The sequence below is a fragment of the Podarcis liolepis genome, assembly GCF_965112155.1.
Source record: "Podarcis liolepis genome assembly, chromosome: 4".
Lineage (NCBI taxonomy): Eukaryota > Metazoa > Chordata > Lepidosauria > Squamata > Lacertidae > Podarcis > Podarcis liolepis.
The window spans coordinates 70,822,793-70,840,014 of record NC_139558.1 but is presented as its reverse complement, the minus strand read 5'-3'; the positions used below and the strand labels follow the sequence as shown (position 1 = coordinate 70,840,014).

General features: G+C 41.3%; 1 protein-coding gene and 1 long non-coding RNA gene across 3 annotated transcripts in view; one reads left to right on the top strand and one right to left on the bottom strand.

The window, feature by feature from the left end:
* Window positions 1-5,697, bottom strand: part of CBLB (Cbl proto-oncogene B) — a 59,991-nt gene extending 54,294 nt beyond the window's left edge. The window contains exons 1-2 of one of the 2 annotated variants that reach the window (XM_083498581.1): window positions 4,758-5,697; window positions 3,981-4,155 (exon numbers count right to left, since the gene is read on the bottom strand). In XM_083498581.1, the coding sequence (XP_083354707.1) occupies window positions 3,981-4,148 (168 nt within the window). In that variant the 5' untranslated portion in view covers window positions 4,149-4,155; window positions 4,758-5,697. Of the gene's footprint in view, window positions 1-3,980; window positions 4,156-4,753 lie in introns of both variants that reach the window. The other variant, XM_083498582.1, reaches the window with a different exon arrangement.
* Window positions 5,698-5,946: 249 nt separating this feature from the next.
* Window positions 5,947-7,555, top strand: LOC310704792. The gene is made up of 2 exons (XR_014525003.1): window positions 5,947-6,323; window positions 6,413-7,555. It is a non-coding gene; the product is annotated as an uncharacterized lncRNA (long non-coding RNA).
* Window positions 7,556-17,222: the final 9,667 nt, after the last annotated feature.

The window sequence follows — 17,222 nt, the reverse complement described above, 5'->3', positions numbered from 1 at the left end:
TATTTTTACATTGGAATCTTCCGGGGAAGGGAAGTATACAAATTTAATGAAGAATAAGAAGAAGAAGATGCAGGTTAGTATGCTTAAACTCTTTCCCAACTAATCACATGCTATAGCTAGGAGAAAGCTTAAACACAAGCCTGGGTTTGGAAAACCTACTAAACCAAACACTTACTAAGCTCAATGTGCCAACAAAAAGTCCTGGAGATGACCCAAGCGGCTGTGAATTCCTATTTGGGAGCCCTTGCATTTATGTGACCCCAGGAAGCCACAGTTCTGTTTACCATATTGTGCAAACCAAGCTAATGATCTTACTCAAAAAAAAGAAAAAAAGAAAAAAAGAAAAGAGAACTTTCAAAGGGGGGGGCGTAATAAGGGTTACCATGGCTTTTTCTTATATGGCTGAGTGTTACAACTGTACTTGGGCCAGTTAGACTCTAATCACAAAAACAACCTCATCATATTGAGCAGTCTCTGGTATTTTCCTCCACAGAATTCTGTTGCAAGAACTGCATTGCAGGATCAAATCATAAGCTGCATTTAATTTTGGAAATGCTTTTACAATCTAGTATTTATTTTAACTATGAAAAAACATCCCTTTGCCATCTGCTAACACAAAAGATGGCTGAATAGTTTGTTCAAATGCATCCTCTCCACTACAAGTACCAAATACTCATCTCTAGATACAAATAACAGGATTCTAACATCATGACATCATCCTGTCTGGTATACTTTAATTTAATCTGGAGATAAAATGTGATTAACTGACAAAAGCTTAAATGGGATACATTAAGATCCAACTGAGGACACTTAACCAATGGAAGAGGGGGGTGGGGGAAGGTATAGCATCTAGACTTCCTAAAGCCTTCTGTAAAACAGACCCTATACTCTCATGGGCAAAAACATTGGCTTGGGCCCTAAAATAAGTTAACTTAAAGAAGTCAATTTGTGACAATTCCCTTGTTACTGTTGGCAGGGGAGTCCTCTGGAAGAGACAGAGGGATGAGGAAACTTTTCTTTCACGAACTTCCATAAATTAAAGGGATACAAGCCATTGTAGCAAGGCTTTTAAAAATCAAGCAGTAATGATGTAAACAATGAGATCCTTCAAAGTTTGCGTAGTAACTGAAACAAGAAAACAACATTAGAAAGCTTTCTGAGATTTAGACCTAATACCACTTAGAGAAGAAATCTCAGGTTACATCCCTATATCTGATGAATACTGCTAATAATTTTACATTCCAAATGTTATAGTACTGAATGCCAGTTATAAGGCATTATAGAAGTTATGTCCAAATAAAACTTACATAGACAATTTAACAATACATTAATTTTAGACCTGAATAACAGTATCTTTTTGGCATTCAGAACACACCTGCTAAAGTCTATACCCACAAGGCAACTTCCTGTTCTCCTAGATTACAGCTACAGCACACAGACACAAGTACTGTAACTAAATCTGGGCTCACTTACAGCTGTATGGATAGGGCCACTGTAATGAACTACAGTACTGTATTTAGCCATTCTATGAACTGATACTATGTTAATACTGGTCATTCATACTACTTTTGAAGTGTCAGCAAATCAGTGCTTAGGATGGGGCAACAATTGCTGCTTCAGAGAAACACCTTAAGTATGATGTTACTATAACCAAGTACGCAAGTTTAATTCAGTAAATTAATCAGTCTACTTCACCACTAACTGCACATATATCCCAGACAATTGTGATTGTTTCCATCATACGTTTGTTTAGCACTACCAGTTTGCTATATAAATAGGATAGAGATGGCATGCCAAGGCGGTTTGCTATTTAAAGTTATAAACCTAATAAAAACCTTACTTGGACATCAGTCCCATTGAAATCAGATAAATATGGTTAGCAAGATTGGCAAGATAAAGCTGTGAGGAAGTGACAGTGCTAGATATAGAAACAATGCACAAGGGATAAATGAACCTAGGTTCGCAAGGGGCAACTAAAAAAAATCCTCATTTTCCTCCAGGAAGGCTTTTGGGAAGAAACATGAATGTAAAAAAAAATGAAATATTAAAAATGAAATCTTAACTTAATAGAAACATGTTAAAAGCAAAAAGATATCAGCATCTTTAAACTGAATACATTCAAAAAACCTGACCCATGGAACTCAAACAGCACAATAGGGATGTCTATATTATGGCCTCAATGTATGTCACAAAACAAAGATCCACAGAGTTTGTAGAGATGTCTTCTTTGTATTATGGATTGAGCAGCCCAACTCTAACTATTTTTTACTCAAGTTCTACTGAATCCAACTGGAGCTACTCTGGAAAGCATGGCCACAGATCAATGGTAGAGCACATGTTTGTTATGCGGAATATTTCAGATATGATCCCTGACATTTCTAGTTAGAAGGATTATATAGCAAATGAAGTGAAAGACTCCACCTGAGAAAAGCTAGAGAGCTACTGCAGACAGGACTGGACTAAATTGACAAATAGTAAGGTAGACATGAACTGGTATAAGATGTTAGTCTCAAGTAATGTCCATAGCACTGGAGCCTGAGCAATGCAGTTTTCTCAGTTCTCATGTTATGGATTTTGTACTGTATCAAGCAGGCACCAAAGTGTAACTTCAGAAAGAAAAGAGGGTTTATGATCAACTTGCAACGCATAAATTATGGAAAATCTATAGGATATCTAAACTGAGACTAAAGTAACTTGCCCTAATCAGGTAGGTAGATAAGGTATTACAGGCACACACTTTAGCCTGAATTACTGCCAGTCTTAGCAGTAGTAGTAACCTTTAAAGTTGTTCTGAAATCTCTAGGCTGGCAACACATACAATCAAAACTTGAGTTCCAAAGAAGTTTATTTCTAGACTTCAACACCAGGAATCAAATGTGTGACTTTTATACAATACATTAGTCTTGAATTCCAAGTTAAGGCTTGATAATAATTGTAAAAGGCCTAAGAATCAGTTGTGGCTATTTAAGCATCTTCATGGAGACATTTACTGCTTGTCAAATGAAAGTTCTATTGCTCTCTCAAATAAACGTTCAATTCAAAGTTGTAAGAATTCCACCTAGTTATATACAATAATATTCTTTACCTATATAGAAACTTCATATATTCATTGTAGGTGAAATATCAGCCATAAAGCCATGAGTAAAGACTATTCTTTTGTTTTAAGAATTTAATGCCAACTGATGTTGCTTGTTCAGTTGTGAAGGATTAAAAAGAAAGCCATCAATCATCCTCATAGCCAATGCTGCACACTTAATTAAATATCTGTCCTGTTGCCTTAGTAATGAACCATATTTTTCTGCAGTGAGAAAAGGGATGTTGCATGCAACTTAGTAGAAGTTGCAACGACTAAACGTGCTAACTATTCTACAGCAATATTTAACAAAATAAGTGATTCCAATTCAGATACAGGTTAACAGATAATTTTTGATTTGTACACCATGCCTCCATGGTAAACAGCTCTCCAATAACTATTCAAGAAATCACATAATACATTTTAAGGAACCATTAAAATTGAAAGCCAAGGCCATTAAGTTTTGTTCATTCCTACGAGAGAAAGCAGGGGTTTTTTTTATTCCCCTAAACTGCAAATTGAACTGCATGCATATGATTAACATAAGAGTGCTTCACAACTTGATTACCTTAACTGAAGTTTCATTTTCAAGAAGATATTGTAACAACATGCTCCAGTGGGGAACCAAAGAACATTTGGTTCACAGGAAACAAGCTGCTTATTCACAACCCTACAAATCTCTACTATTTAAAGAACTGTGCTTATCAAAAGGTACATTTAAAACAAATGTATTTTTCCCTCTTCTGTATTAAGGAGAAAACATGAGCCACGGTTAAATGGGGATCTGCCATAAATGTGAAAACACTCACTCTTTCCAAACAAGGACACAAACTGATCTGACCATACATGTACACATATAAATAGTCTTGACTATTTTCTGGTACAAGGACTCAACTGACAGACTCACCACTTTATCCATTAATTTCCAAGTTTTTTCTACAGTCCTGCGATCAGCAGCTGCTTGCTTGGGGGGGCCAACTGCATCCTGAATAGCATCAATGAAGCCCAGAATACGCCCTTTGCGGGGGTTTCCTCCTCGGCCACCTGGGTTCCGGCCGTTGAGGGAATTGGCCATCTGGGATCTTAATGTTGTAAGAAAAAGAAGAGTAATGTATAATATCATGAAATCTCCTCACCCAAACTAACACCCACACCCCACCTTCAGCTAATCACCAAAGGGCAAACACACAGTATAGTGAAAGACCAGGTTAACTTTTGACTATAAGCCCCCCTCCCATCACCCACCCATGGTAACTTTTAGTCAGAAGGAAATGATATTTGATGGATCACGTCATACACAGTCACTGACGGTACCTTAGCACAACTTATGGAAATATACCGCCTTAACAATCTTACAAAAAAACCAACAACCCCACACCACTAATTTTACCCATCAACTTCCTTAATACCTTCAAAATTTAAAGTCACTGGTGAACAGTGATAAACACTCTCCTCCGTTTTTTTAAGTTCATGCTTTGTCTCCCTCCTACATGCTCTCACAGATAAATGATTAATCTCCACACATGGTTTGCAAGGGCCACACAACACCCAATACCTAACCAAGGCACTGGTGGTGGTTGTTTTCAAGTGGCAAGTTCCCAAACACCAAGGCTGGGTGGGGTGGGGATTTAAAATAAACAAATACAATAAAATCTCTTATGCCAGCTATATTCAATATACCTACAAGTTAGAAACCTTGAGCGATATTTGTAGATATGTATTCTTAAAGTGTGGTTTTTAAGGGGGGGGAGAGGTGGGGGGAAAGGAAAATCCAAAGGAAAACGTTGCTAGTTTTTGTAGATCCCAACTCTCTCCAAGGTCAGTTTCAAGCAGCAGCGAATGTCGGAGGGGTCGGGGGTGAAGAAAGAGGACCCCCAAGAAGCAGCCCCTGACGAGTCTCTCTGGCCCCCTCACTTTGTTCCCTCTCTTCGCGGAGCCTCCCGTCCTCCTTCAGGCACACGCCATCCCTCGGCGCAGCCCGCCGTATTAAATCCCAGCAGTTTTCCTGGTTCCGGTTGCTCGTCGGGCGCTTTCTGTCCCTTGCAGCAACAGCAGCGGCGGCGGCCGCCGCCACACGGCACTCTCCCTTCCTCGAAGCCTCGTCCCCCACCCGGAGCCTCAGGGGCGAGGACTGCAGCAGCACAGCCAACAAAGAGGACGGGACGCCGCTCCCCACCACAGTCTGTGCCGTCGCTGGGGCTCCTCGGGGAAACATGGGGGGCTAATCCGTCCCGGCGGGCCCGTCGTCGTCGCCGCCGTCTCCTCAGCAGCAGCAGCAGCCCCGCTGCCCTCGCTCATCGCTCTGCCCCGGTGAGGGGCGTGCGGGGGCGGCGCTCGAGGGGCCGGGCCGGGCGGCGCTAGGACCCGCCCGCAGCCGAGCCCTCCTCGGGAGGAGGCGAGCGAGTGGGCAAAGAGCTCGTGCAGCCGGCGGCACCGCGCCTGCGTACTGTGAGGGAGAGGAGGGGAGGGGGGCGCCTCTCTCTCTCTCTAACGGTGCTAAGGTTCAGTTCCCTTGACATTACCCAATCAAAGGTGAGCGCGCGACTGCTAATAGGGGGGAGGAGGGAGGAGGGAGGAGGAAAGAAAAGTCCAAGCTGACAACTTGGTAAGGCTCCCCCCCACCCCGCCCAACTTTAAGAATTCTGGGGGCGGGGGAGGAGGGGGGCAGTTTGTTGGTCCTCCAGTTCCTGACTGATAAGGATATAGGCCAATAAGAGGACGGAGGAGGACTTCCGGCGCTGAGGGGGGGAGTGTTCCCCCCCCTTCCCTCCTCCTCCCCCGACTGTGATTCATGAATCGGGCCGAGAGAGCCAAAGGAACTTCGTCTCCGGAAAGTATACGGGGGTCTGTGGGAGTGAGGAAAGCAGGTGAAAGAGGACCGAGGAGGCCGGCGGGGGGGGGGTATGATTGAGACAAGGAAATGTATCCGGTTTTTGAGGCAAGGGAGGCTCATGGGAATAGGAATAGGCACCGCCTCGGGGGGAGTCTGGATACGGAGTGTTACGTAAGGACTTCTGCGTGTTTCTTTGCTCCGAAGTAAGCCCCCCACCCCGGATTCAGTAGCGTGTTACCAGGCCTACCTACCCCACCCCGGCGATCGTACTGGTTCAGTTTAATCCTAAACACATTTGCTCAGAGTTAAGTCTTGACGCTCTTCCCAGGCACACTCAGCCTGCAGGGCTTCGCATTAGGATTGCGGGGCAAGAAAAACGCAGCAAAGCAACTCGACCTCGGGCGCCTTTACTCAGAGGTAAGTGCCGCTGAGGTCAAGTGGGCTTGCTTCCCGAGCAAAACTAGCACGTCAGTTTTCAACATTTCCTTCCCTCCCATCTGTTCCAGGCGACATCAGGCTGCCATCCTGTCGACATGCCCTGGGGAGTAAAACCCAAACGAACTCTCAGCATTGCCTACTTCTGAGGAAACAGACATGCACAACCTTGTGTGCCGCAGAAATCACCCTAGGTCTGCCTGTCAATCAATGGCTGAGGTCTCCTGCGCATCGAGTTGGAAGTGAGCCCCACTAAATTCAGCAGGACAACTTTAGAAGTGTGCACTGCACAAGTTTCACTGCTCCCCATAGAGCAGCATGTGTTGTTTTTTCCAATGTCTCTTGTTACTTGATCTCGCCCACCAAAGTTAATAGTGTGTGAATTCAAAAAGGGCACTTTGAAGCAATGCTTCACAACAACCCAGAGTTAGAACAAAATGCCAAAAGGGTGTTTAAGGAAGAGGGAAATGTTTTCATATAAAACATAATCTGTGATATTAATGTTGCTTTCTTGGAGTTAAGAATTCACCATAACAAGTAATCCGTTTACTGTGAAATACAGTTGATACCACAGATGTTGACCATTAGATGTCAAAGAGTGCCATTTTCACATTTCCATGTGTTATGGTGTCCTAGACCAAAACTAGGTAAGTGAAGCACTGGGCTCTGGGGAGGACGCACAAGGGTCCTAGAGTCCTCACAGCTCCTTCTCAAAGCCTAGTTTACACTTTCCCAGCTTTGGGAAGGAGGTAGGGGGGCTCTTGAGACCCTGCTACACCCTTGTTCCTCCATCCCAAAACCTGGCACCCGACTTTGGGAAGGCAGAACAAGGGCTAGTTTGTGTGTGTGTAGAATTTGGCCTTGCTCCCCACCCCCCAGACTCTTGTCAGTGCAATCTATGCATATTCACTGAGAAGTAAGTTCCATTGTATTCAACTGTGGTGCTTACACAAATGAATTCACATAGGAATGTTTGATACCTATATGTATAAACCTGCATTTTTCTAACTAGTACAGAGGTTCCTTAACAATTCGTGCTTCCACCTTATCAAGGAAACAGCATACAAATGAGGATATGCAGTGGGGGGGGGAGAGTAAATTTAAGGAATCACAGAAAGAGGGGGAGGGAAGTTGAGTCTTGATATCTAAGGATTAGTTTTGTTGAAATGTTTGTTATAAATGAAAATCATAAATAAAAAACTTTGTAAAAGGAAGCAGTGTACAAATCACTTGTTTTTAGGCCTTTCTTGCATGTGCCAATTGCACATTTTTGAATGTGTGGGTTAAGTACCCTAACAATTTTGACTCCACCATAAACTAGTCAAGTAATATCAAGTATTTCTATTATATTGGATAAATTCATATGAAGAAAAGGTAAATCACTTACCAGTACATTTTTAGGGACTTCAGCATTCATCCCTTTTTGTGCTTCTGTTTCTCTTGAATGCATTACCAAAAACAGTTTATGGAATTTCATTCTGACAAGTGTGAATAAAAATCAGCTAAAAGAGGGCTTTAAAAATATCTTCATCCCTTCAGAGAAACTAAATCTTACTTGGTTTAAGCATAAGCTTCATATAGCCTGGGAATAGGAGGCAAAGCATTTAGATCTGCTGTGTAGATGTAAAGGAAGAACTTCATCCTTCAGTGTTTATTTCAAAATGTGTTATTTCCTGAGAGAATAGCTTTCAGCACTTTGGTGAAATTCTCATTTCTTGTCTAGGGGAAATTATTTCCAATCTTCAGCTTGCTGTTTCTGTAAGAAAAATTTGATCTCTCTTGGCTGTCTCAAAATGTTTTGAATTACATTTGTTCTTCAGTATATGGAATATTTGTATAACTCAGTCTTTTAAAAGAGAACATATATAGTAAATCTTTTACTGTGCTTGGAAGTGTTGATATAATCTGACTGTATCTCACTAACAATAGTAGCTGCTTTAATGGTAGTGAGAGCTCAAAACTTCCACCCACTGAAACTCTCCCCTGCTTATTGTACAAATAGGCCACAACTTGTAACTAATAGAAAGGAATTCAACCTGAATAGCACTTACACTTACTAAAATAAAGAGGGTTATTGTAGCTTTATGAGTTGTCCAAATACATGTTTAGTTTCCTAAAACAAAAACATTTCACTAGCATGTATAGTTTTTAAACAACAAAAAAGAGCAGCATAACATGATCTGGGCTACAATGCAATTTGCCCAAAGTTCTCAGACTAGACACTGACCCAGGCTAACTTTACTTGGCTGCCAAAATCAAAGGAATCATCTAATGTTGCAGCTAATGGCATATGTTGGGCTGCACAATAATGCAAGCAGGGTGAAACAACTTGCTTCACATGGTAATATGAGGGCGGCAGAATTGAAGGCAGGAATTGATGTGTGAACTGAGATGCAAGTCTTAATGTGAAGGCCCTAGTTGGGTAAGCCACCCTTTGGACTCTGCTTCAGGCATCAATATACCTCGGGAGGGTATTGCTGGAAACAAAGGGCTTGCACTAAGGTCTGGTTGAGCAGGAAGACTTCGCTTTCATACACTGCTCCAAAAAGAAATCCCCTTACAAGACATCTTACCTGCACTGCAGATGAATGTGGATTCTGACATTCCTTTGGCTCAAATATGGAAGTGCTGCTCACACACTTGTAGATAAATACTCATGTAGGCACATAAAAACACACACACCTGCACACGTATACCAACATATACTTAAAACTGCACAAATACAAAGTTGGTGATGAGTGAGATGGAACAAGGCAAGGAGAGCCTTTCCTTTGCTTGCCTCTTCTACATACGCACGCATGCATAGCTTGGGCAATTAACTGGCTAGATGGTGCTTTTATCTTGGAGTGCATCTGTATCTGCAGGCCAAAGTGTGCTCCCTTGCATTACAATAACACACCACGGAGAGCAGTAAGTTTACATTGAGGCTATAAAAGTACAGGCTCCTTGAGAGCACCTCCCTTTTAATTTATAACATAAAAATGTGTCAACTTAATTTCAAAACATCTTTGCCCCTGAGGGAATACTTTTGTATTCATTGCCATGTCGTTTCTTTTAATAATTCCATTCCATCTGCTGAAGCAGGTGCAGAGGGCTCTAACCAAGGTGTTGCAATGCATTCTGATGCCTCACACCGCCTCTTTATTTTGTCAAGTCTTCCTTGGAATGTCACAGTAGCTTCCAACACCTGTAACTGCATTCACTACTCAGAAAACTCTAAATGGTGCATAAACATTTATTTCATATTATATATATCTGTGTGTGTGTATTCTTCAATACGGTAAAATGAAATTTTGAGCCTGCATTTATTTTTAAATAAAATATTGAATGATTTCAAAATGTTTCAGTTTCAGTGATGCAGAGTGGCAGTTTCAAATTCTTTCTAGTTTTCACTCTGACTAATATTATGATGCTGCTCAGCCCTTGCTAACTCCTTTGCACTCTTTTTTTGTGAACTTAAGATGCAGCTCTTGTTATTTTTCAGAATTTAATGCCCAGTTACACATAATTAGTTTCTCTGAAGTTACCAGATGCAGGATTTCAGTTCTGCTTTTAAAGTTTCATTTAAAAAAACAAAGTACACTGGAATGAAACCCGTTGCTTGTAAGAAGTCCTACTGGCATCATTAGTTGTGAAAGTTATGTTTTATCTGAAATTATAATTATTACTGCCTATATGAAATACATTACTGGATATTATTTAATGGGAATCATTTGTATTCAGACTTTCCGTGGCAGTGAATGTGTAGTCAACAACATGAATGAACTCCCTCCCTCAAAAAAACAACATCAAGTTTCATGCAAACTAGTCATTTTATAGTGCTTCTGCAGAAAGCAGAATTACATTGCTTAAGAGGATAGTAACATGCAATGTAAAGGACATAGTTGAAATTTGTGCAGCTCTAAGGAATATAAAATGAATGGATGTGTTTCCAAAACATTAAATTGAAGGATAATGTACCATAACGTATTAAAAATGTGTAATAGTCCTACTGGTCTTGTGTGGGGAAAATAGTCTGGGGCGAGGGGAAATGTATACTTATGTGCAGCAGGCTGTAGATCATCCTATCCAGCTTCCATAGCACTGTTTAATTAAAGTGATTTTATATTTGAAGCAAATGGCTGAACATGTTGCATATCTGGAAAGCTGTTTTAAAGCCATGGGTCTACCTGCCCTAGTGGTTTTCCAGGAATCTCTTAGATGTATCAGTTAGACAACCTTCCTTGAAAAAAGGAGCTTGTCCACTGCTGTTTCTATCCACTTGAAATATGTGGCCTTTGGGAATGTTCCAGAGCACATTCTTACTTCATGTAAGACAGTAGTGAGGCAACTTGTGATTGGCCAGTAACCCACACAAACGCATGAATCTTCTGCAAAGGTTCAGTGGCTGAGGTTCAGGAATTGCCAGGAAGCCAAGTCAACGTTGAAACTTTAATTTGTAGAAAGTGTGAAAACCAAAGCCACTGAATATTATTTACCCTAGGATATTTGGATAAATTTATTGCACTGCCAAATTATTAGGACCACTGCTGGGTGGTCTTAGGTAAATCACTGCCTCATATTCAACCCATGCAGATTCATAAGATGTAGATCACAAAGCACCTTTCACAATCGAGAGCGATTCAAAACATTTGCAAATTGAATGACCACATGAAAAAGAATGAATAGCATTTATGAGTACAGATTTTTATTACTGGGATCCAAAGCCATTACATTCAATCAATGGTTTGCTGTTAGCCAATGTGTATGAAGAGAATATGCTGGCCTGCCCCAGTTCCACTGCACACACCAGCCAATTCTAATTCCAACTTTCCTGCATTGAGCAGGGAAGTCAGAAGAGTTGTATTTCTAAGCATGTTCAGTTGAGCACACTTACAAACCTGCCAACAATCAATAACCATGATAATGCAGGGTTTCTGGTTACAGGGAGAGTGGTTGGAGCAAATAGGGATATTGTTGGGATTTCACATTATTGGGATGTGAAATTCTCTGAATGTGTTCCTGTGTTTGGGAGTGGATTTGAAGCAAACGCCTAGCAGAAGGTGTGGTGCATTTGAGGCCTACAGCCAGTGTATTAATATTGATTAAGGATTAATCTTCCCTTTTAGGGTTAAGCAGTTCATATTTATGCAGCTGGCACCCAGCAAAATGATTTTACAACTCTATAAGCCACAGAATGATGTTGTAAATTTGTTCTTCAGCTTTTTACCCAAGCCAGAATTTCACTGGTTGTAGCATTTGCCCCAAAAGCTCTCTTCACCCAATCATGTCACAAAGAGTCCAGAGTCAACATTATTACTTACACTGTGTCTTAACAACATCAAGTAATGTGCCAAGGAGAGGCCAACATTTTCTTTAGTTCTGGTGTAGAAACGAAGTCTTCCATGAAATGAGTTCTTCGTTATCACAGCTAACAGATTACACTGGGAGGTTTGTCAGTACAGACTGTAAAAATGCATTCTGCAGGTAAGGCACTTCCTTAGAACAATCTTAGCATAGCTGTTCACATCCTGTGAGGATACAGTGCTTGCAGCTGTGTGACAGTTGGGCACAATCTAGCTAAAGTGCATCACTTGAGTAAGTCTGATTTGTTGCAGAGGAAGAATAGTTCCCTGTTGCTGCTTAAAAGCACAATCCTATACACGAGAGCAAGCCCAATCAAGCTCAGTGAACTTATTTCTGAGTAGATGTGGACTCTCAAAAGTCAGAGTAATTCTATATATTTTTCAGCTTAGAGTTTTGGCCAAATTTCGACCATCCACTAGGGGGGAAACCCCAAACCCACCACAATTAAAAATTCAAACACCACATTTTACAACCTGAATATCAGAATGTTTGCAGGGCAATATGACATGACAATTTGGGGCCCCACTTTATTTTTAATTTTTACCATTCATTTTCAGCTCTAGGAACTGAATGAATTTCCATCCATATAAAAACGAGAAACTTTTTCATCTGCTAAGACTTGTTGAAGTCTATTTATTGAGTCCCACTTAAAAGTTTGGTAATGTTGGCCAAAATAATTCCCTGGAACTTTAAAATCATGTGGATTTTTGGCCGCCCTAAATATAAAGCTGAGTCAGATCCTTAAGAAAACTCTTTTAAGGTTAAGCCCTTAATTAGCCAGCCAAATGACTCAGTGCCATCCATCCGTCCCTCACGCAGCTGTTATGATGGAAAGAACTGCTTTTGATATCCGTATACTAATGTCCCTGAACAGCAGTGACATAGCTTTTTCAGGATGAATGAAAGGACAAACTGCAAAAAAAAGAGTGTGCCAGCAACGGCCCATATCCAAAGAACAGCAACGTCCTTGGGCACTAGAAGGAACTGGAGCAAAACAACGAATTTGGTGACAATAAGCTAAGTTGCAAAAAGAAAATTGCACCACGTCAGCCATATTGACACCATGACTAAGCTCCTGGACATGGACCTTGGTAATTCAGGTTTCTTTAGAAGACCTTTGCCGACATTTCCATTCAGTTAAAGTACAAGGCTGAATTGGGGGAAGGGTATGTCAGTGATAGTATATCTGCTTTGCATGCAGAAGGACTCAGGTTCAATCTCCAGCATCTCCTGGTAGGGCTGAGAGAGATCCCTGTCTAATATCCTGGAGAGGCTCTACCAGTCAATGTAGACAATAGTGAGCTGGATGGACCAATGGTCTGACTCAGCTTCCAGTGCTCTTAAGGTGGCTGAGAAAAAGCAATCTGATCCATTGTTCCCTGCGTCCTTGGTTTACATGCAGTTCCACTTCTCTCGGCTGACTCATGTTGAGCTGGATCGGAGAATAAAAGTGACTGCCCAGCAGAAGCTGCTCCTGTTGTGGCAGGGAGATTTCTACACTAGAATGAGTCCAGGCCACCAAGCTTACTTCTAGGCCAAGCGTGTGGTACGCTACTGTCTCCTGAATTTTGTGTCATATACCATTAACTTACCCCAATCCATTTATCCCACTTGCAGCCTGATGTCTCCTGCCAGTAACTGACAATTTGTCTTTATTAATTTATTTATTTATTTATTTATTTATTTATTTCCTGCCCTCCCCAGCCAGAGCCGGGCTCAGGGCGGCTAAAAGGTAAAGGGACCCCTGACCATTAGGCCCAGTTGTGGCCGACTCTGGGGTTGAGGCGCTCATCTCGTTTTATTGGCAGAGGGAGCCGGCGTACAGCTTCCGGTCATGTGGCCAGCATGACTAAGCCGCTTCTGGCGAACCAGAGCAGCACACGGAAATGCCGTTTACCTTCCCACCAGAGCGGTACCTATTTATCTACTTGCACTTTGACGTGCTTTCAAACTGCTAGGTTGGCAGGAGCTGGGACCGAGCAACAGGAGCTCACCCCATTGCGGGGATTCGAACCGGCGACCTTCTGATCGGCAAGTCCTAGGCTCTATGCTTTAACCCACAGCACTACCCGTGTCCAGTAAAATTACAATAAAAACAAACCGTAATGGGGGGGGGGACCAATTTAAAATACAGGTTAAAATGCAATTTAAATGCAGCCTCATTTTAAAAGTAGCCCATAGATCAAAACCATAAGGGGAGGGAAACATAAGGGTCAGACCGCGTCCAAACCAAGGGCCAGGCGGAACAGCTCTGTCTTGCAGGCCCTGCGGAAAGTTCCCACAAGGCCCTAGTCTCTTGTGACAGAGCTTTCCACCAAGTCGGGGCCAGTACTGAAAAAGCCCTGGCCCTAGTTAGCACCCCAAAGTGACCATGCCATATAGTAAGGTCAGTCCTGCTAGTATTACATCTAGGAAAGAAGCCATGTTTCGGTATATACATTGATTAGCATGGCACCTTCTGATTATTATGATTTTTTGTGGTGCTGTGGTACAATAAAGGAATTTTGTAGAGAGACAGTCAACTTCTGGTTCTTCAACAGTAAACCAGAGGTTAAAATTTGACTCATTAAAGAGGAACTGGACAGACAAGAAAGCTGGGCAGTGCTGTTTTACTTCCTCTATTAAAATGTGTTTCCTCTTTTCTAGTTCCTCACCTGCGGTGTTGAGGGAATTGAGGGAAAGAAAATGAAGTTCATTGCCTGCTTACCAGAATATACTCATTTTTCTTGCTCCAGTAGCCCAAACATTTGTGATAATGTTTCTGCCTGAGAAGCTTGATCCAGTATGATAATATAATCATTAGCTTCTGTGGTTGAGAGTTATGAAGAAGCATACTTTGCAAAACCTGTTAGGCCTGGTTTAAGTACAGCACTATGATTTATTAAACCACGGTTTAGTGTTATATGTCAGGTTTGTCCAGTGGCTTAACTATTCTTCGTTTACTGCCAGAAAATCACGACCTGAAGCCATAGTCTGTTTAAACTGATATTCATGCTACTATTGGGGATATATTCTTCCCTTTAAGCACTATATTCATTTTACAAAACATGACCACTGAGTTGTACCTGCCAACCGCTCCTTTCATAAACATTGATTAACACATATCATTTGTTCTTATCTGTTTATTTTTGCTGTGTCATGATTTAAATTAAAAGGCAGCATATATTACCCTAGTACTGAACTGAACTGAAGTTGCAAGTCTTAAACTGAAGACCAAGTGAAAATCGCTTTTACGTTGTAAAAAAGACAAGTGATTGTTGCAGACAGCTCAATAATACTAAAAAGGGTGTTGGTAATGGGTCACACTTATTTGATTTGGATGACTAATATTTTGAATTTTCAGCAGGCTGAAAGGGTATTAGTTCCAACCATGGCTGCTGGTGATTCATTTGTATCCCTCCAATTCTTTGCGTTATTTTTACTATTCCCAATCTCTACTTTTAACAGCAGTATGTATGAGATGAAGCCTAATTAAAAACTATAGAGCATCATTCACATTTTATCAGTAACATAGATTTTAATACATAATTCATTCTGAGAAATGTTTGCAGAATTTTGTATTTGTGTATTTGTGTATGGAGGTTGGTGGTCATCGCTACTTACTTCATAACAGTTAGAGTAGAACTGTCATGGAGTTACTGATGTTCTGTACTTTTAATTTTAAAAACCCTTGTACAAGGGGTAATTTCCTCACCTTTTTTGTTTACTTTAAAAATATCATTAGTCAGATCTATTGACACAACTAAAGTCAACATTTCAAGGTTCCGGTTTCAACCCATAATGTCTTATGTAGCTCAAGGCCACAATACCTCAAGAGCAGCCCCTCTGCGCATGAATCAGGATGGACCCTCGGCCACTTCATCAGAGGCAATTCTCCCTGTACCTCATCTCAGAGAGATGTGGAGAGTGGTGACACGAGAACATGCTTTATTTTCAGTGGTATCTCCCTAATGTGGAATACTCTTCCCAGGAAAACATGCCTGGCACCATCACTTCATCAATGCATTATTTTAGTCTCTTCTGTGCTGCTCATTTTTTAGTGGGGCAGGGTTTGCTCTGAAGGCGTGTCTCCACCCCCATCGTTCAGCCTGGACACTGAGGTCCAGCTACAAGGACCTTCTGGCGGTTCCCCTCCCTGTGAGAAGTGAGGTTACAGGTAACCAGGCAGAGGGCCTTCTCAGTAGTGGCACCCGCCCTGTAGAACGCCCTCCCATCAGATGTCAAGGAAATAAACAACTATCTAACTTTTACAAAACATCTTAAGGGAGCCCTGTTTAGTGAAATTTTTAATGTTTGATGTTTTATCATGTTTTTTATATTCTGTTGGGAGCCTCCCAGAGTGGCTGGGGAAACCCAACCAGATGGGCAGGGTGTGGGTGTGTGGGTGTGTAAATAAATAAATAAATATTTAGTGTGTTGTTGGATGAACACTTTTTTGGGGGTGGGGAATTCGTACATCGTTCTTTTATTTTGAGTTGGTTTTTAATTGAGTTTGTTTCTAATTTTTATTTTTGTTTAAAGCAACAAACAAATGCAGTAAATAACATTTTTCCAGACCATGGAATGTGATTTAATGCCTTGGTTCTTCAGCATAATATTTATCAAGGGCATCTGGCAGATAGGTGCTGTGCACAGAAGTAGACATGAGCTCTACCCACAGGTTTGCACGCAAAAGCAAATATGACATTTGAGGAAAGCAAGGGAGGGCCAGGAAATATGTAAAGAAGAGGACTAGTTCTCAGAAATGACACGCTGCTTGCATCTGAAATATCACGCCTTTAAGATGCTTCTGGTGGGATGCAGATATCATTATTCATTTAAGAAAATGCTGGATCTTGTGCATGTGACAGTATCCGAAGCATAGCACATCAGATATCAAACCTCCATGTGAGCTTATCTTCAGTTCAAAAAGGGGAGGGAGAATGATAAGTAGAATCCTGTGTTGTTTTCTCCCAACATATTTTGAATTGAAGTTCTGAAGCTTCAGTTGTTTCAGACATTTTTGTGTGGAGCTGTGTCTGTGTTTCATGCAGAGCAATTGGAGGATTGCACTGTAAACAGATATAATTAAATGATTAACAGTCAGTGTCCATGATGTTTTTGCCTTCAGGGGCTTCCCCTTTTTCAGTTGAATTAGCCTTGCTAATGTCAAAGGAAGTGATAACTCGAACCGCAGGCAATCTGTCTGTGCAGTTGTCAAATTTCTTGTTTCTGAATTCTCCAAATATGAAACCTGCAATCTTTTCAGAGACCTTTCTGCTCCAGTATTGCTAACACACACACACACACACATTTTATATGCCACGAATCCTCAGGAGAGACGAGCGTCATCTTTATTTATCAGTCTTAATCAGAGTAGGTTTAGCAAATGCTCAAAACAAAGCAATTAACTTACAGCAGTGCAATAAATCTTACTCTGCTGGTGGGAGGATCAGAGAAAGGAAAACCCAAAGGTTCCCGCAGCAGCTTGCCTTGCTGTATTAGGTGCTCTCCGGTTCCTCAAAATTCTACCTGCTTTATTTATAGCCTTCAAGC